The 18,565-nt window shown below is 51.8% G+C and overlaps 7 protein-coding genes across 7 annotated transcripts; 4 read left to right on the forward strand and 3 right to left on the reverse strand.

The window, feature by feature from the left end:
- Positions 1 to 1,877: 1,877 nt before the first annotated feature.
- On the forward strand, positions 1,878 to 3,348 carry V2A60_007062 (chaperonin 10-like protein; the record flags this gene model as incomplete). Its single annotated transcript, XM_083258351.1, has 7 exons — positions 1,878 to 1,959; positions 2,021 to 2,075; positions 2,155 to 2,301; positions 2,360 to 2,921; positions 3,015 to 3,043; positions 3,096 to 3,188; positions 3,252 to 3,348. 7 exons carry the CDS (start codon positions 1,878 to 1,880, stop codon positions 3,346 to 3,348), a joined length of 1,065 nt encoding a protein of 354 aa, XP_083114477.1.
- Positions 3,349 to 3,371: 23 nt separating this feature from the next.
- V2A60_007063 (tRNA-splicing endonuclease subunit Sen15) lies at positions 3,372 to 3,785 on the reverse strand (the record flags this gene model as incomplete). The annotated part of the gene is made up of 1 exon (XM_083258352.1): positions 3,372 to 3,785. One exon carries the CDS (start codon positions 3,783 to 3,785, stop codon positions 3,372 to 3,374), a length of 414 nt encoding a protein of 137 aa, XP_083114478.1.
- Positions 3,786 to 4,499: 714 nt separating this feature from the next.
- On the forward strand, positions 4,500 to 5,899 carry V2A60_007064 (DUF2985 domain-containing protein; the record flags this gene model as incomplete). The annotated part of the gene is made up of 3 exons (XM_083258353.1): positions 4,500 to 5,079; positions 5,142 to 5,807; positions 5,892 to 5,899. The coding sequence occupies 3 exons, from the start codon at positions 4,500 to 4,502 to the stop codon at positions 5,897 to 5,899; spliced, it is 1,254 nt and encodes a 417-aa protein (XP_083114479.1).
- Positions 5,900 to 6,789: 890 nt separating this feature from the next.
- Positions 6,790 to 7,310, forward strand: V2A60_007065 (Yippee/Mis18; the record flags this gene model as incomplete). Its single annotated transcript, XM_083258354.1, has 2 exons — positions 6,790 to 6,888; positions 7,077 to 7,310. 2 exons carry the CDS (start codon positions 6,790 to 6,792, stop codon positions 7,308 to 7,310), a joined length of 333 nt encoding a protein of 110 aa, XP_083114480.1.
- A 430-nt stretch (positions 7,311 to 7,740) lies between these two features.
- V2A60_007066 (uncharacterized protein) lies at positions 7,741 to 9,172 on the reverse strand (the record flags this gene model as incomplete). Its single annotated transcript, XM_083258355.1, has 3 exons — positions 7,741 to 8,008; positions 8,069 to 8,946; positions 9,089 to 9,172. 3 exons carry the CDS (start codon positions 9,170 to 9,172, stop codon positions 7,741 to 7,743), a joined length of 1,230 nt encoding a protein of 409 aa, XP_083114481.1.
- Positions 9,173 to 12,445: 3,273 nt separating this feature from the next.
- On the forward strand, positions 12,446 to 16,470 carry V2A60_007067 (translation initiation factor 3 subunit CLU1; the record flags this gene model as incomplete). Its single annotated transcript, XM_083258356.1, has 4 exons — positions 12,446 to 12,485; positions 12,545 to 12,604; positions 12,657 to 12,715; positions 12,778 to 16,470. 4 exons carry the CDS (start codon positions 12,446 to 12,448, stop codon positions 16,468 to 16,470), a joined length of 3,852 nt encoding a protein of 1,283 aa, XP_083114482.1.
- Positions 16,471 to 16,849: 379 nt separating this feature from the next.
- Positions 16,850 to 18,097, reverse strand: V2A60_007068 (FAD-dependent oxidoreductase; the record flags this gene model as incomplete). The annotated part of the gene is made up of 1 exon (XM_083258357.1): positions 16,850 to 18,097. One exon carries the CDS (start codon positions 18,095 to 18,097, stop codon positions 16,850 to 16,852), a length of 1,248 nt encoding a protein of 415 aa, XP_083114483.1.
- Positions 18,098 to 18,565: the final 468 nt, after the last annotated feature.

Consider the following 18,565-nt stretch of genomic DNA (forward strand, 5'->3'; position numbering starts at 1 on the left):
CCCACGGATGTTCAACATGTACATGTGCATCTGCCGTCGTATCGCTAGACATGGACCGTGGACCGTGTCAGACAGTTCCGGCCGGCGCGCGCTGTGGTTGAAACGAAGGCAAAGAAAAACGAAATGGGCCAAGAAAGCCAAAACGACGGCCCTCAACAAAAGAACCCAAGGTGTGACGGGCTACCATTTACTAATACACCAAAACAATCTCAACATGCATCACTTCTGGCCCCTTCGTGAACCTTGGGACAAAGCCAAGGCATTGGCAAGGGATACTGCTGTACAACACAAACAACGCATCATTTATGATGCCAGCCGCTCAGATCAGCTAACCAGACCAGCTAGCCAGGGCAAAAGGAAGGGGGAAAAAAGCAACTCCTGATCCTGTCTCTCTCTCCACACTCGGCGAAATTAGCATTCTGCTGGTCATAGCTTGTGGTCCAGATTTTAGAGGCCGACTAATAAACCCTGACCTTAACTCAGCCCACACCTCCTCTCGCTATCCCACAACGCCTGCGACAATGCAAGGGCTGCCGGGCTCTCTGCCCGTCTCTGTCTCTGTCTCTCCCTCTCTCATGTAAGAACAAGGCACAGCAAGCTTGCAGGCATCATAATTAGCTGAACGACGCACGCCACGGCTCACGCCCGGGCCTCCTCCAATCTACATCGGCAGCCGTTTCCATCGAATGATTCATGTAATCTGTAGGAAAAGCCTCTCTTCGATGCGGTCTATGGTACCGCCTCGGCCTTTTCGCAGTGCCACTTTAGCCTTTTTTTTTCTTTTATTTTCACTGACGGCAGCTCGGGCGGCGCTCGGCATTTCTGCTATTCCAGCTAGCAAGGCAACATCTTGATACAGGCGCCGCCACTTTCTCGCTTTCCAAGCCGTGTACTTGGAAGCGTAGCAAGACTTCAAGCTGAGGCCCAGACCGTGGTGGCCTTCCACCGCGGGTCATGAAGCACTCCTCAAGATCCAGCGTCGGGTTCCTTCGACCCCTCTTCCAGAACAGCTCCAAATGTTTGACCATTTTTAACGAGAGCCCCTCTCACAACCTCGCAACGCCGCTGCAGTGGTCGATCCAACATCCATTCACCCACATCCCCATATCTCCAGTGGGCCGGTCCTTGGTTGGGGCCAGCCACTTGCGATGCCGTCAGTGCGTATGTGGCACAGCCCGGGCGGGCAGTCCGGGCAAGCCAACCGGCGACACTGCAATCACAATAAGGTCCAGAGCTAAAAATTGGGCAAAATCCAAGACAAGTGAAACAGACTACTACCAGTACTGAGCAACTTACCCAACCCCGGCTCCCCGTCGAAGCTGGCAGCTGGTCTCTTCAGTGTGATGGCGATTGTTGGGCTGTGGCAGAAATGGGCCGACTTGCCTCGTACTTATGTAGCCTAGATGTTCTGATTGCAAACCGAACCCCAAGTAGGAGCACAAATGCTTTGCCTCTGCTGCCAAATTGAGTACTGTCTCGTACTTTCAGCCCCATTTACCTTCGTCAGTCGGGTGTCTCTCAAGCTTTTGCTCGCCGTAACCCCGCAAACCCCCACAAAGCTGTATGCGCCGGCTCGCCGTATGGCCCGTCCCAAGTTTGCTCAGCAATTTTCTCGGGCAATTCGGATATTCCACGGGGCAAAGGGCTCACAGTCGCACTGCAGCCGAGCGTCGGCTCTGGCAACGACCATGGCTGCCGTTGCCGCCCCATGTACGCTAGCATGGTGGAGGAGGCACACATTGCCGAGAATTAAGCCTCATCGCATAGTCAAAATAAGAGAAGCTATTGTATACCAGAGCAATTGAATCTGCCGTTACGCGACGTATATCAAGACCTTTGTTACTATTATCAACTCGGTTCGTTTCATCAACCCCACCATGGATATCCCAACCACCATGAAGGCCGTTATTTTCGACGGCCCCCGCAAGGTATCTATTCAAGACCGACCCGTACCCCGAGGTAAATCATCCCCGCCGTATATATACCGGCACCACGTTTACTCCGGCTAATGAGAGTCTAGTCAGTGATGGCCGTGATATCATCATCAAGGTGCAAGCTACCGCTCTCTGCGGCTCGTAAGTTCAACATTGCCTTTTCTACCCCAGCTGCCATGCACGTTCTCCTCATTTAGATAGGCTGAGACAAGTATTGTAGCGAGCTCCATGTCTACCGCGGACACCAAAAGTCCGGCACGGGATTCATCATGGGCCATGAATTCACCGGCGTGGTAGTGGAAGCCGGTGCGGATGTCAAGACGCTCAAGGTTGGTGACAAGGTCGTGTCTCCGTTTACAGCTTGCTGGTACGTCCCATTCCAAGTAGATTCCGTTCACTTTTTTGCCCTTTTCTGATCCCAGCAGTGGCGAATGCTTTTATTGCCAAAATGAGGCAACTTCTCGTTGCGTTCACAGCAAGCTGTTTGGCTCTGCCGTTCTCGACGGTGGCCAGGCAGAGTACGCACGAATCCCCATGGCGGATAGCACTGCCATCCAGGCGCCCAAGTCCATCTCTGACAAGGCCCTGGTCTTGATGGCTGACATCTTTCCTACCGGGTATTATGGAGTCAAGAGCGCCGTAGAGCTTAGGCCAAAGGTGGACATCTCACAGTCGACCTTCGTCGTCATTGGATGCGGCCCAGTCGGAATTTGTTCCATCATCAGCGCACTCCATCTCAACCCCAAACAGGTCTTTGCAGTCGACAATGTCGAAGGCCGACTGCAGATGGCCGAGAGCCTCGGAGCTATACCACTCAACTTTAATGATGGCATTGAGAAGATGCAGGAACGGGTTCGAAGCGCCACCGGCGGCCGTGGCGCGGATTTTGTGGTCGAGGTCGTCGGCCTGTCGCCCGCACTTAAGACAGCATTCGACTTGGTGCGTCCGTTCGGTGCCATGAGCAGTATTGGTGTTCACAACGCCGAGGTAGGATGCGATGCTTACTCCTTTTCTTTCTTTTTTTTTTCTTTTGGCCCAATGCTCTAGCAAGAACAGACTGGCTGATGTTGCACGCCATAGATTCCTTGGAGTGGTGCCGACGGCTATGCGTGAGTAGAATGTTTCCCTCCTTGAAACATTGCCATACTGACTCAGAATCAGCAAGAATGTACGTTTCCAAATGGGGCGATGTCCAGTTCGCTCCATCTTCCCAGAAGCGCTTGCTCTCCTCGAACAAAAGCAAAAGGACGTTGAGTAAGTGCAAGTCTTTTTAGGCGACAATGATGGCATGCGTGCTGACAGCAGGCACCTCTCTAGGTTCATGTTTGACAACATAATGCCATTGTCCGAAGCAGTGGGTGGATATGACATGTTTGATCAGATGAAGGTGCACAAGATCGTCTTTATTCCTTGAGCGCATGGTGGCCGTCTTTGGGCCTAATTCTGGCGCGGCTTTACCATGCCTTCCTGCATGATGTAATAAACTACTGTAGAGTCATTGTGTAGTGTTGCAAGCACTATCCTCTTCTCGCGTGTGCCGGTGTTCGTCAACGAGTCGAAGACAGCCGCAAAGTCGGCCAGAGACCACTTTTCTGACAGATGGACGGGGAGCACGAATTCGTGTACGGGTTCCAGGGGAGCTCGCTCTCCTGTAGCCTGCTCTTGCGCAAGCGCCGCAATCTGGTCATCCGGATGCAAATATAGTCGCTTTGTAGGCAATCCTCGTACCAATGTTCTGGTTGAGTTCTTGGTGTAGATGAATTCTAGCTCTGTCCAGTCATGCTGGTCCTGCAAATTTTTCATAACGGCAACAGCCACATTTTCGGGTTGCTGGATCTGTGATGAAGACATGCTGGCAACGCCCTCGGTACTCGAAGCTTGTGTAATTTGCAGAGGAGTAGCTGAAAGTGAAGGGTTTCAACTGCAGAGTGCTGTTGAAAAGTTGTGGCGGAATGCGAGGTGCTAGGAAACCTGGGAAGGCTAACTGGTGGAGCATCTTAGACAAAGACCCTGATGGGCAGACAGGCATCTGGGATAGTAGTGGTTTCGCTCTGTAATGAAAGAGCCGCGCTTCGACACAATTGCCTACATATTCTTATGACCCTATTGAGTACGGATGGTTTCTGAAAAACTGATCACTATGAAGCCATGGGCACGGTTTGAAGCATCACACCTGCGTGGAGGTTGTCAGTGCCTGCCATCTAGATGCCTTCAAGATGCCACTACTCTGCATCCAATGCCGCCGGTTTTTCCCGTCCTAGCTTACGTATCTCCATTCTTTTGGAAGAGAGAAAAAGTATGGTGCAGTACGTGATACATATCTGTCATTTTGTGATCGAGTTCGTAACATTAAGCATCCAAGCTTGAATCTTACGCTGTGGCTGCTCGGCTGTATCATGGGCGTTGCCCCACATTGCATTTCGCAGTTGGTGAGATCCCCAAGATTCGGCAACCTAGCGCAGGGAGGCTCGTCTTGCCCCGGATCAGCTCTGCCCAATCTTTTCAGCCTCGGAAAACCACACAGATAAAACCACCAGCCATGTTTTGATTCCTCGCCTCGCAAAAATGGCCGCACAAAACAGCACGGAGCCGTTCCCGGTAGTGGGTGATGAGACGACGCGCATCCCAAGCCACGAAGATGGGCGCAGCACTGTCGCCACCCGACCGACCGCATCGTCGTCCATAAGTAGCCGTATACGGCGCCTATCCGTCACGTTCGAGGAATCGGGTCCTCCAGCGGGATTTATGGCTGCTACTGGCAGCATTGCTTCCTCAATGCTCACGGGACGATCTGCCAGAGGCTCGATAGGCTCGTCCATCGAGCGACGCGACTCTGCAAATCAGCTGCAAGATACATCACCAGGCCCCATACGAACCAATACGATACACTCGGTAGCTGAGGAACAAGAGCCTCAGCATGTCACCCCGGAACCTTGCGTCATCAAACCGCAGGAGCCCTCTGCAACGGCGGCATTCCCAAACGGATACCACTTTCCCCCCAAGCACTCCTTTTGGCAATCCACGAAAGACGCTAGCATAACGTTTTGGAATTACTTCCTCACTCCTGTTGGGTTCCTTGTTACAGTATATGGCCTCAATGTCGTGGCATGGGGCGGTATGCTGTTTCTGCTCCTCTGCAACGCCGGTAAGCCGATATAATCCTCCTTGATTTGCTCTCACCCATGTATTGACCCGTTTATGCTTTAGCGCCAGCCATGTGCCACCCGACGTGCAACGATATCAATTCTCCTCGACGCATATGGATTGAAATTGACTCCCAGATCTTGAACGCCCTGTTTTGTGTCACAGGTTTTGGGCTGGCACCGTGGCGTTTCCGGGATCTATACTTTCTTTTAAAATACCGACTGGGTGGCCAAGAAGCCGGCCTTCGCCGGCTGGCTGGCATTCATCGAGGCTGGTTCCGCTTACAAGGATCTACGGATCTGGAACCATCCGTCGGACCGGATAACGTGACAAACCGGCCTAACAAGTCAGACTCTGACCCTGTTCCGTACCCTGAGGATAAGATCCCCGATGCTCCTCTTACTGGCGTTCGAGCTCGCGCGACGGCTCCGTGGAAGCTCGATTTCGTCATCTGGTTCATGGTGGGCAATACACTACTTCAGTGTATCCTCTGTGGATTCATGTGGGGAATGAACAGGTACGATCGACCCAGCTGGTCTACAGGTCTCTTTGTTGCGCTAGGCTGCATTGTAGCCATCGTTGCCGGGCTCGTCATGTTCTTCGAAGGAAAGGCAGTCAAGGGTGTCGAAGGCGTGCCTGTTACCCAGGCTGACATGGAACTTCTGGCGAGGGATAGAGAGCGCGGCATTTACCACTTTAATAATATCGGAGACAAGGACGAGGAGAAGAGTAAGAAAAAGAAAGAACAGAGGAAGAGTCGCGGTGGGACTGGGACGCCAAAGGAAGTAGATGACGTTGCTAATGACAATGGAGATTTATAGTATAATAACTGAGACTGATATGATTTGGTTGCATAATAGTGACACTTTGGTCGTTTGACGTGAGTGCTTGTGAATTGGCTACTACGGACAACTCAGCAGTATAGATATTACAACGGCAAAGGGTGCTTTCATAAAAAATGAGCCGAGTCTTGTCGTATTGATCAGAGGATGGTGAAGTTCTATGCTTGGGAATCATGCTTCTTATGAATGTACAGTGCGAGACAGATTGACGATGGCGATGAAGCAAGGCAAATAAGCGGCCACGAATTGGCGGCCTTTTTACTTGAACGCACGCAGCCCGCTCAAAATTATCGATTGGGCTATTATTGTACCTTTTCACCCCCTTTCTACAATATTATACGTGTTTCCTTTGGATAGTACTAGAATGGCGTCATCATTACCATACGTACAACAACGTTACGGCGCAGCACTCACAAGGCAGGAAGCGTAAGCCGGCCAACTTACTGTGCAGCCCCACAGCAGTGACGAGCACTAGGCTGGCACAACCGGGTGGCCAGCTCGTGGTCTCCGAGTTTACCGGTCAAGCCAGCTGCCGCCTTGCTAATACGTGCTAGACTAGACCTTCGCTAGATCAATCTTGCCAGTCAGGTCACATTTATTTGCACCCGTGACTTTAGCCCACCTTGAACTCTGCAGCAACATCGTTTGACGGTCCCTTCTCCTTCGCGAATCGAGCTCCTTCTACCCGACCAAGACACGTCGAGCTGCCACACTCTGACCTGTGCAAGCGGAGTGTTAAGCAAAACCACGAGGAGTAGCAGCATACAAACCGCTCCATCGGCCACGACGTCGCCGTCGAGCACGACCTACCAAGTACGCCACCCGAACAAAGCCAGCACCAGCAGCACCAGTCAGCCGTGTGAACCAACATGGGTCTGTCCTACAATACGTACCTCAATAGCACCAGAATATACGGATGCAAAGCTTGCAAAGCACATCTGGCCAACCATGAAGACATCATCAGCAGGGTATGTCATATTCGGGGAAACCAATCACAGGCCTCTGGGAGGGCAGCAGCAGCTGTCTGTAACCAAGGTGCCGAGTGCGTTTCGCTCATCGTGATACCTTACCGGTTTGGTAGCATCAGGCCTGTGCCTAGGAAGGGGAACTGAAGAAGACACGACGAGCTGTTTCCCCGTGCTAACCATGCCTACAGAACTTTCGTGGTCAGCATGGCAAGGCCTACCTCTTCCATAGCGTCGTCAATATCGAAACTGGCGAGCCGAGCGAGCGAAACATGACCACGGGAAGGCATATAGTCTGTGACATAACCTGTCGCCAGTGCAAAGAGACGGTCGGTTGGAAGTATGACAAGGCATACGAAAACTCACAAAAGTACAAGGAGGGAAAGTTCATCCTCGAGGCCGAGTTGCTGTGCAACGTTGCTTGAAGTGGTCGGTCTACCGGCTCTTCTGAACGGTGCATGACGCGTTATGGCGCTCCTCTCCTAATTTCACGAGTTTTGTTTCGGTTTCATTGGGTCTCTTTCCGTTTCATCCATAAGAATCTTTGTTTCCTGAGGGTTGGTCGAGGAGCAGTATATACTTTCGAGTCTCTAGGCCCCTCATACGGCGTTGGATAATATGGCGTTTGGTCAAAGCACACAGGGCATCATCGGTTATTAGCGTATTGATATTTCAAATTGATCATAATCAGGTTGTATCCTGCTCTACGTTGAATTCAATAAATGCATACATGACAAACTACAAATGCTTTCCGGACGCCGAATTCAAATACCGGGATGATAGTGCACAGCCAAAACAAAGCAAATCAATCCGATCTTGCGCCCCTCCTACTAACACATGGCCTGGCCAGGCCATCTATGGGTGCTCGATAGGGTCTTCTGCTAACAGAGGCGCAACCTCCTCGTTAGGGCGCAGCGACTTCAGCGGCGGCTGGACGATGCCGTTGAAGAGGAACGTCGCATACACAAGGATAGCGAAACCGAGAATCTGCAGCCACTTGAAGGACTCCCAGCCCAAACCGAGCGAGACAACCCAAATAAAGAGAGTACGGCATGTATCAATAGTAGAGCGAGACGTGGCACTGACGGAACGAGTAACCGAGAGGCCAAAGAAGTTGAAGCCACTGTGACACATTGCGTTAACACAACTTTCTCTCACCAACACTTTTCCGCTCTCTACTTACCCGATACTGATCATAATCAGCAGGCTAGTGAGCCAGACCGGCTTGTACTGTGTCATCTGACGCCAGCCTTCGACCATGTCAAAGGCACCGTAGCGGCCCGCTTCCGTGCGACCAACAATGAAGTGCATGACAATCATACCACCGACTGTCACAAGGAAGCCAAACAGGCCCTCCCAGCCCACGACCTTGATGGGTTCGATGGGTGAGTTCTCCAGGATCCATTCCTCCAGGACAAACTGCGTGGCAGTAAATACCTGCGCGCCAGCAATCAGGAGAACGCCGACAATGGCGCGGGCAGTGTCGGAGAGAGCCTCCCCGTCGTCGCCGCTAACGGCACCCTCGCCGGCATGGCGCACCTTTTCGTCGGGCCAGATGGCACCCGCGAGGCCGACCACGGCGACACCGGTAACAACGCCGATCAGCGCGAGCCACTGGAAGAGAAAGAGATGGCGGCGGAGGAAAATCACGGAGAAGAGGCCGACAAAGAGTACCAGGGCGCCGCGTGTCATCTGGTAGATGGACGCGGCCACCAAGAGCAGACCAGCATTCATCAGCGTCGTTCCCAGAATGTCACAAATGGCGGGCAGCGCGAGCAGGGTGATGCCGAATCCCTTGAGAAGGCCACGCTTAGGCCCATTGTCGTCATCGGAGGCCTCGTCGGCGTCGGGGCCAATGTCGGCCGTCTCATGGGTGTTAACGGGCCGGTACTCAGCGTCCGCCGCAGCAGCACCGAAGAAGCGGCCATAGAGTGTCATGATCCCAATGACGAGCCAGCAGCCCATCTCACCGACAAACATCTGGGCAGTTTGCAGCACAGGTTGGTTGAAGAGTTTCCGCTTGTTGGGGTCAGCGTCGCAGTCGCGTACACATTGCATGTCCTGTGAGATGGTTCGCACGCGCGCCGGTTAGTAAAAGTATACACACACATATGCACACACACTCTCTCTCTCGCAGGCGATTCTATCTGTCGCTCTCTCTCCCGTGAGGACAAGGGAGAGGGTGGTTTTGTTGCTCATTTACCTGGTACTTGGTGAGAAGCGTGTTGCAGACACCAGTCAGCAACATCATAGCCACCAGAAATGGAACGGCCACACGCGACGTCATCTTGGGCGGTTCGTATCAACAACGATAGAGCGGGTAAGTGGGCAAACACCAGAATGGCATGGGGTTGTTGAAGAGGAAGAAGACCCGAATGGCACAGAGAAGCTGCTCGGGGACAAAGGCGGGTTCGTCAAGCCGAAACCAGGGTAGCCTGCAGCCTGTTAGCTTATCATTACGTCTTCTGCTGTGAGACAGGCACAGTCAAAATTGGCTGGTGACTGGTACCTACTTGTCCGTGCCTAGGCTTGAAAGTGGGGAGAACGCAGGCACGGGACCAGCCCAAGTGACCAGCTTGCCAATGTCACAAAGCTGCAGTGGGTATCGGAAAGTGACAGTGGAAAAAAAGATACTACCCTTGAGAGACTGAAACAAACATTTAGTAGGTAAAGTAAATTATGGATAAATACTAAGAATAAGCAAACTTGAAATTTTAAAATCAACCGTTTTATAATTTATTATCATTATAAGAAGAGGATTTTTTCTTATGTATATATAAAAATAAAATAATAATAAAAGCTCTATAATATTATCTAAATTTTATAAGGACTCAATATCAAGTATATATATATGTATATACATAATGAGTCTTTCAATGACGTATATCTTATTTGGCGTAGTTGTTAGACCTGGGAATGTCGCCAGAATTGGCCAGCTGGAGGCTGGAAGTGACTGGCAGCACGTCAATACTGACGAGCCTCTGTTCTCTGACTATGTCAATTGTCAACATGATCGCGAGCCTACGAGCACTACGCTTTGCACAGTATGTGGTCAGAAGTAGCAAGCAGATGGTTGATTCCCTCAATCTAGTGGTAGTCGTAGTTATCTTAGATACTCATACTTTCTCACGTGCCGGCAGCCAAGATTGGCTGCGCACATGTAACCGTAATAGCCAATAATTTTTTTTGTGGGAGTGTCTGGTCCGTCGCTTCCTGTTGCCGGCCGTACGTACCTGCTGGTGACAGAGGAGTTTCGCGTTAACAAGTCGTCTGGCAAATTCCCCTGTTGGTGTGTTATTGATCCGTAATTGTCGGGTGACCAATCGTCCGGGAGGGAAACTTGATGGGAATATCGTATCTCACAGACGGATTTCATCCTACAGTATGATAAATATTCCTTCCTGAATGTATTTTCATGTACCACGACTAAAATACTTTTACACAACGCCAGTCCTCCTAGAGGACACGGCCGAGTAGAAAGAAGGTGGGCCGACTCCGCGATTCCTGCCTTCGACCAATTACCTGGGGATTCCTTCCACTTTGCCTTGGAATTTCTCGCCTCCTTCCTTCCTGTCTAGTGCAGGGTGTGCTTGACTGTGCGATATATGAAGTGAGAATGCCTAGATATTTGAAATGATGGCGAATGATAGAGCAGCCAGGGGTACAATTATCACACTTATGGATTTTAGATCTAGATATCGATTGTATTTTCGATACTACTAAGTGGCACTCTCTCGGGCCATGGAGAACAGCAAGTTAAACCGCACATGGTAGCTAGTTCTATCACTATAAAATCCCAACGCTATATCCTTGTTCCAAACGATTACTAGTAGCCCGTTCTCATCATTTATCTAGAACGAAATGATCTTTGGTTCAAGACACTGGCCGCTCATAGTCTCGTCTCGTCCCATATTTGTGGTGACCAGGATGATGCCGGGAGTAGAGCGACCTATTACGGTCGCACATTAGCTGTGGCGTGGCCAACTGGCCAAATGACTAATTTGGGAAATTCCCCCACACACATTACTTATTATTTAGTTAATATATTTACGAATTTATACGTAGAATAATTAAATTATAGCTAGTCTTCGTTTTATAAGAGTAGTAGCTAGTAAGAGAGGTAGCCGGCGAGAGCTCTAGCGAGAGAGCCGTCGAGAGAGCCGTCGAGAGAGCCGTCGAGAGAGCCGTCGAGAGAGCCGTCGAGAGAGCCGTCGAGAGAGCTGTCGAGGCAGCTAGTAAGAGAGGCGGCCAGCAAGAGAGGCGGCCAGCAAGAGAGGTAGTAGGAGAGCTATCGAGATAGTTAGTAAGAGAGGCAGCTACCTTAACGGCTACCTTATGACTGCCTCTCTCGTCAGCTCTCTCGCTGGCCGCCTCTCTTGCTAGCTGCCTCGATGGCTCTCTTGCTGGCTGCCTTGATGGCCCTCTCGCCGGCTGCCTCGATGGCTCTCTCGCCGGCTGCCTCTCTTACTAGCTGCCTCGATAGCTCTCTCGACGGCTCTCTTACTGGCTACCTTGATAGCTCTATCGCCAGCTACTTCGATAGCTCTCTCGCTGGCTGCCTCTCTTGCTAGCCGCCTCTCTTGCTAGCTACCTCGATGGCTCTCTCGACGGCTCTCTCGATAGCTCTCTCGATGGCTATCTTAATAGCTCTCTCGCTAGCTATAACTTAATTATTCTACGTATAAAATTATGGATATAATTATTGACTATGTGATACGCGTGGAGGGGGGAATTTCCTAAATTAGTCATTTGGCTAGTTGGCCACGCCACAGCTAATGTGCGACCGTAACCTATAGCTACAAGACAACCAAAGCCACGACGCCAGCCAAACGCAGCTGATGGCCACACGACGGCTGCGTTCTCGAGAATCAAGTGCTGCTGGCAGGATAGATGCGTTCAAGGTATGCCGCTTTACACTTGTATCTTCGCACTACTACGTTAGCCCTGACATATAGGAGCGGCAAGGCTTTGTGGCTACCAGCGGGTGAAAAAAAGCCATGGTTTGAACAAAGTAGTGTTGGTCATCTTTTGGCTAAATCAATTTTCCTGATACTCGCGATAGCTTCATTCTATCATCTCTTCTTCCCATCATCCCTCCCCCCTGCTAGGCTGCTAGCGGCGTCGGGGCTTCAGCTGGCCTGCGCGGCTGTTGTCGGGTCTTGGCTACGTACCTACCTTTCCCACAAAGTGGCTACCCATCAACCAAACACATGTACTGAATAATAATGCCATTAGTCAATTAGTTAGCTAGCTCATGCGTGAGGGGGGGAGGACTTTTCTGGACGAGACACGACTACGGGAAAAGCTGGGATCTCCTGGCTGCACGGAAGTACTCCACCCGCACCCTCCGGTTTACCGGCAAATTGTCTGTCGCCCAATTTTTCTTCCCTTCCGCCAGATCAATTGTGCTCTTGTCTTTTCTTTTAATCAGTTCAATTGCCCCAAAAACTTCCTGGTCGAGTGTGACCAGACCCATTTTCTGACTTCCTGCTCTTCCATGGTCTTTTCTTTCTTCTGTTAATCTTTTTCTCTTCTTTCTTCTTCTTCTGGTATCGAAGAGATGGCTGAGAAGGCGGCGCCAGCGGCGCAAGACAGTCCAGGTAATTACTCTGCCCAGTCTCGTCTTTGGTGCAGGCCAATTTGAGCTAACCTCGCGCAGTTGATGTCAATGCTTCCTCGGATGCTTCCAACGATGTCGAAAATGGCGCTGGAGTCGAGGGTACGTCTGTCGCGTGCTATCCCAGAGCATGGCCTTACTTACACTCAAGTAGCTTTCCTCAACGTCACCATCCTGCTCCCCGGCTCGAAGCCCTCCAAGATGCAAATAATGGTATCTATAGCCCGTCAGCAGTACTCTCTCGTCGCGGCTGGCACTAACTCTCGCAATCACAGGTATCATCCCAAGAACAAGTTCACGAAGTTCGCCAGTCCATTATCGATCTCCCCGCTGCATTCCGATACACGTGCTTTCACCTGGAATTCCAAGGTGAAAAGGTCCAGGATTTCATTTCCATTGCCGAAATTCCCGGAATTGGACCCGATCCAGAGTTCCATCTTGTCGAAGACCCTTATACCGAAAAAGAGGCACGCATTCACCTCATTCGAGTTCGCGAGCTCATTGGTGCCGCTGGCGATCGAGTTGATACCACCCAGGGCGTGCTAGCCGGTACCTCACTTTTCGAGTCTGCGAGTGCCGGTACTCAGCAGCTCAGTGAGCAGCCCAAAGAGCAGCCCAAGGAGCAGCCCAAGGAGCAACACAAGGAGCAGCAATCTCAGAAGGAAGACTACGACTTCCAAGGAGTCCCTCCCCTGACCAGCCTCGTCCCTGGACAGACGCCCACTGCCCCCAAGACTGTCAAGACCATTGCTTTGTCGACCTGGAACCCTCCCCCTTGTCACCTGAGGCAGCGTGGTCACCTCCTTTACCTCATCGTGACGACAAACGAAGGCGAGCAGTTTCAGATCACGGCGCACGTGTCCGGTTTCTACGTCAACAAGTCCTCCAACGCAAAGTTTGACCCATTCCCGCGCCCAGCACCCAAGGGTCAGGCTGCCCACTCTCTGCTGGAGCTCATTGAGCTGATCTCGCCATCATTTAACGAGACTTTCCAGCAGCTGCAGGAATACAACAACAGCAAAGATCCCCTCGCGACCTTTCAGATCACCAACGCGATCCCAGCTGCTCCCTGGGTGGTCCCCTCGCCGGATTCGGCGCTCTGCGCTCATGTACCAGATGCCACACGACCCCAAGAGACTTATCTTCTAGCCGGTGTCGATAACACAGACACCTTGCGAGACTGGAACGAGGAATTCCAGTCCGCCAAGGAGCTTCCCAAAGAAACGGTCCAGGACAGAGTTTTCCGGGAAAGACTCATTTCGAAGCTTTTTGCCGACTACAATGATGCTGCTACCAAAGGTGCCGTAATGGTCGCTCGTGGCGAAATTGCACCCCTGAATCCTACAGAATGCGTAGATGCTCAAATCTTTGTCTACAACAATATCTTCTTCTCTTTTGGCGCTGACGGTGTCGGGACATTTACCTCTGAGGGAGGCGATGAAGCGGCTCGCGTTGCCACTGGCAAGGATGTTGCTGGCGTACGTCTGGTCAACCAGCTTGATATTGACGGCCTCTTCACTCCCGCTACTGTTGTTGTTGACTATCTCGGAAAGCGCATTGTTGGCCAGAGCATTGTGCCGGGCATTTTCAAGCAGCGCGAACCCGGTGAGAACCAGATCGATTATGGCGCGGTTGATGGTAAAGATATTGTCGCCGCCGATGAGCGTTTTGCTGGCCCATTCGGCAAGTTGTCAAAGGCATTAAAGGTCAAGCCTCACGCCGTATGGGACAAGGACGGGAAAAGGTTTGAATTGGAGGCTAGTGTTGAGACCAAGGGACTGATGGGCACCGACGGTCGCAAATATATCCTTGATCTGTATAGAATCACGCCTTTTGATATTCCGTGGCTGGAGGAGAAGGCCAAGGAGAGTGAGGAAGAGTCTACCAGCAGCTATCCTCACCGTATGACTGTTCTCCGACCTGAGCTGGTGGATTCTTTCGGTCGCTTCCGCATGAAGCAGTGGGTCGATAAGGAAATTGCAGAGCATGCTAAGAAGAGTGCTGGCAAGACTGCTGCCAAGAAGGACGATAACGAAACGGATGATTCGGACGATTCGGACGATTCTGAGGATTCCGACTCCTCCGATGATTCCGACGAAGAGACAGACGAGTCTGAGGACGAAACGGAAGAGGCCAAAATTAAGACGAAAGAGTCCAAAGACACCAAAGAGAACGACCCCTGGCAGCCAGACCTGTCCAAATTCAAGTTTTCTCTCAACCCCGACGTTTTCAGTGGACAAGTGCCGCAGACTTCCAAGGAGACTGCGGAGCTAGAGGCTGACGAGAATGATGTGCGAGCAGCTTGCACGTACCTGCGCGAGCAGGTCATTCCCGGCCTGCTCCGTGAGCTGTCTGATTCTGACGTTAGCTTTCCCATGGATGGCCAGTCTCTTAGCCGTCTCCTTCACAAGCGCGGAATTAACATCAGATACCTTGGACAAGTGGCATCGCTCGCTACTGATGGCCGACTAAAATGTTTGCGCGAAATTTGTATCCAGGACATGGTGTCTCGTGCATTTAAACACGTTTCCGCCACTTACCTCCGTGCATTGCCACTCGCCTTTACCCCGGCCTGCATTTCTCACCTTTTCAACTGCCTTCTAGGTTACAAGGTCAACCCCAACCCTCGCAGCGAGGTCGATGCTCAGCTTCGATCGCTCTACAAGGAGACTGACTTCTCTTTCGAGACTGTTACACCTGAGAGCCTGCGTCGTACTATTGAGGACGAGATCTTGAAGCGGTACAGATATAGCTTGGAGTCTGAGTGGGTGGAGTCTCTTCGTCCTATCCAGCTGCTTCGTGAGGTTTCCTTGAAGCTGGGTCTGCAGATCGTGGCTAAGAATTATGTTTTTGAGGGCTCTGCCCCGAGCCATAACGGTACCAACGGCGCAAGCGAACATGCTCAGGCCAACGGCCAGGTCCGAGGAGATGCAAAGAAGAGCAAGAAGAAGAAGAGCGCGCGTGACGGCTCTCCTTCTACGGCTGCCCAGGCGCCCGCCTCTACTTTCAGCCCAGACGATTTTATCGACATTGTCCCCATTGTGAAGCACTCTTGCCCACGCAGTGCTTTAGCTGAGGAGGCTCTGGAAGCTGGCAGGATTTCTATCCTTCAGAACCAGAAGAAGCTTGGGCAGGAGCTTCTTCTGGAATCATTGTCTCTTCACGAGCAAATCTACGGCATATTGCATCCCGAAGTAGCCCGTGTTTATAACAGTCTCTCCATGCTGTACTACCAGCTCGACGACAAGGAGTCTGCTGTGGAGCTTGCCCGCAAGGCCATCATTGTGTCTGAACGTACTGTTGGTGTGGACTCGGCTGAGACCCTTCTGAACTACCTCAACCTCAGTCTTTTCCTACACCAAGCTGGCGATAGCAAATCTGCTCTTGTTTTCTCTAAGCACGCTCTGGACTTGTGGAAGATTATCTATGGCCCTGGACACCCCGACTCCATCACGACTATCAACAACGCCGCTGTGATGTTGCAACACTTGAAGGAATATCATGAATCTCGACTATGGTTCGAGGAGTCTCTTCGAGTTTGCGAGTCAGTGTTTGGAAAGCAATCCGTCAACTCTGCCACCCTGCTATTCCAGCTTGCGCAGGCACTGGCCCTTGATCATGATTCGAAGGGAGCTGTGAAGCGCATGCGTGAGTCTTACAATATATTCCTGAGCGAACTCGGGGCCGACGACAAAAACACCAAGGAGGCTGAAAGCTGGCTGGAGCAGCTCACGCAAAACGCCGTGTCTATTGCCAAGCACGCCAAGGATCTGCAAGAACGTCGCATCCAGTCTGGCATTCGCGCACCCTCACAGACACTCGCACCGGCACCCCAGCAGCGTGGCGGCTCACAGGTTGACTCTCGAAGTATTGATGAGTTGATCAAATTTATCGAAGGCGATCAGGGTGGCAAGGCCAAGAAGCGCACCGGTCGTGGCAACCCCAAGAGGAGGGGCCATGCCGCTTAGGCGTCTGTACCATTTTTAGTGTTGCATAGCGTTGGCATGTTATACGGTTGGGAAAATGTAAAAGTATAGGGTGATGGGCTGCACTTTTGTTCAGGCACTATTCATGGGTATAGGTTCGCATGGATCTGGCTTACGGAGCAATGGACGGTGACGGTCACGGCGAGCCAGGGTGCTTGTGTCACGCCGGTTATTGAAATGCCACTTTTGATGTACTATTAACTATTTAGTTATCTGGCTTGACACAGGCCAAAACTAATAAACATCTTCACTCAAGAATTTGTCCAATAACTGCATATTCTCTACCAGTGAGATCGAATTGTTCGGATTAGACGATCATAATCAATTGCAAACGCTGACTACTATAGAAGTACTACTGGTCCTAAACCTTGCCTGTTGAACCTGAAGTCTTGGCAACCCAGTCCATCACATCTTTCTTGAAATCCGGGTTATATAGCCATCCGAGTTCAAAGCCCCGCTTCGTGAGCTCGCCTTGGTCGTCTGGCGTCGACGGCATCCTCCGCTGGTCAATCTGCTTGTTCAGCTCGAGCACCTTATCCACACGAGCCTGGCGATACGTCTGCCAGAAGCGAAGTGCCGGGGCGACGTCCCCGATCCTGTCCTTCTGGCCCAAGACCAGCGCCAATATATACACGTCCTCAAAAGCTTGGTTGATGCCCTGCCCCGCAGACGGCGGAATCGCGTGCGCCGCGTCACCCAGAATCAGCACGTTGCCTGTCTCGGATGTCCAACGGTCGAGCTTGGGTACGACGAAAAATGGCCACTTGTTGACCTTTGCAGGATCGAGGTGCGACGTGGCATTGCGCACAAACTCGGGAAAGTGCTCGTTGCCGGCTTGCAGAAAGTCAACCGCCGACTGCTTGTCCGCAACAAAGTCGCGGTCCCAGCCCGGCTGCCGCTCGGCCGGCGCCAGGCGCATCTGCTTGCCGATAAGCACCTCGGAGCCGTCGACCTGCTGCGGAGCAATGACGAACGCGCCCTTTGCGGAGACAATGGTGGCCGGGATATGGTATCCCTCGGGAAGTTGAAGCTGCGCGGTGGGTACGGCGGCTGTGATGCCCGCCATGCCAATGAAGGTCGTCTCCAGATCCGGATAGAGGTACTTGCGGACCGTCGAGTGAATGCCATCAGCCCCGACGAGAAGCGACGTCTCTATGATTCTCCCATCAGTCAGCGCAAATGAAACGCCCTCCGCAGCATCCTTTTCCACATGAGAGAACTTGGCGCCGTATACCACTGCCACGCCAGCCTTGGCAAGCGCCGCGACCAGCTCGTCGATAAGGACGTAGCGATAGATGCGCAACCCGCGGTAGCCGTACTTCTTCAGGCCACCAAATTCTTGGATCTCTGTCAGGCGGCCGTCGAGGTCACGATACTCGAGGTTGTCAAAGTTGTAGCCCTTGGTGCGGACCGTGTCGTAGAGGCCCAGTGCATCGAGGACTTTGAGCGCGTTGGGAGAAAGCATGACGGCGCCACCGATATTCAGCGGTGCTGAGCGCGATTCATAGACTGCGACAGGTATGGATTGCTGATGCAGGGCCAAGGCAAGCGTGAGGCCAGCCAAGCCTGCTCCGATGATGGAGACCTTTTCAACAGTCTGCTTTGACATGGTAGAGTCGTGAGATTGATGTTCGTGTCGGATCAAAGCGTAGATTGATGGTAATGCAGGAATTTGAATGCAATGAGTCTGTTAGTGAGGGATGAGTGACAATGTTGAAAATTGCCTGCCTGCTTCTCTATATATAGGCCGGCTTACACGCCATTTAGACGAAGCATTTCGGGAATTTGCACACATCGGGCGTATCAGAAATCGGCGTATTAACGTCTTTCTTGTCGGCAAATTGACTAGACTAAAGAGAACTGGTGCAATACACCGGGATAGTTAAGCGGGGCGTGGACTCGGTGAATTCGTTAAGTCAGCAAGTGCTTATGAATCGGCCAGCATTTCGTTTTCGATGGGAAAAGAGAGGCGTACTCATTAATTAAAAAAAATTCAGACGCATTTCCCGCTGAATATGAGTAATTTGCCTTGCTTAGAGAGCTTGCGAAATGCTGCCAAAGACGCGGAGTCCCGCCA

The sequence above is a fragment of the Cordyceps javanica genome, chromosome 4, assembly GCF_051103115.1.
Source record: "Cordyceps javanica chromosome 4, complete sequence".
Taxonomy (NCBI): Eukaryota; Fungi; Ascomycota; class Sordariomycetes; order Hypocreales; family Cordycipitaceae; genus Cordyceps; species Cordyceps javanica.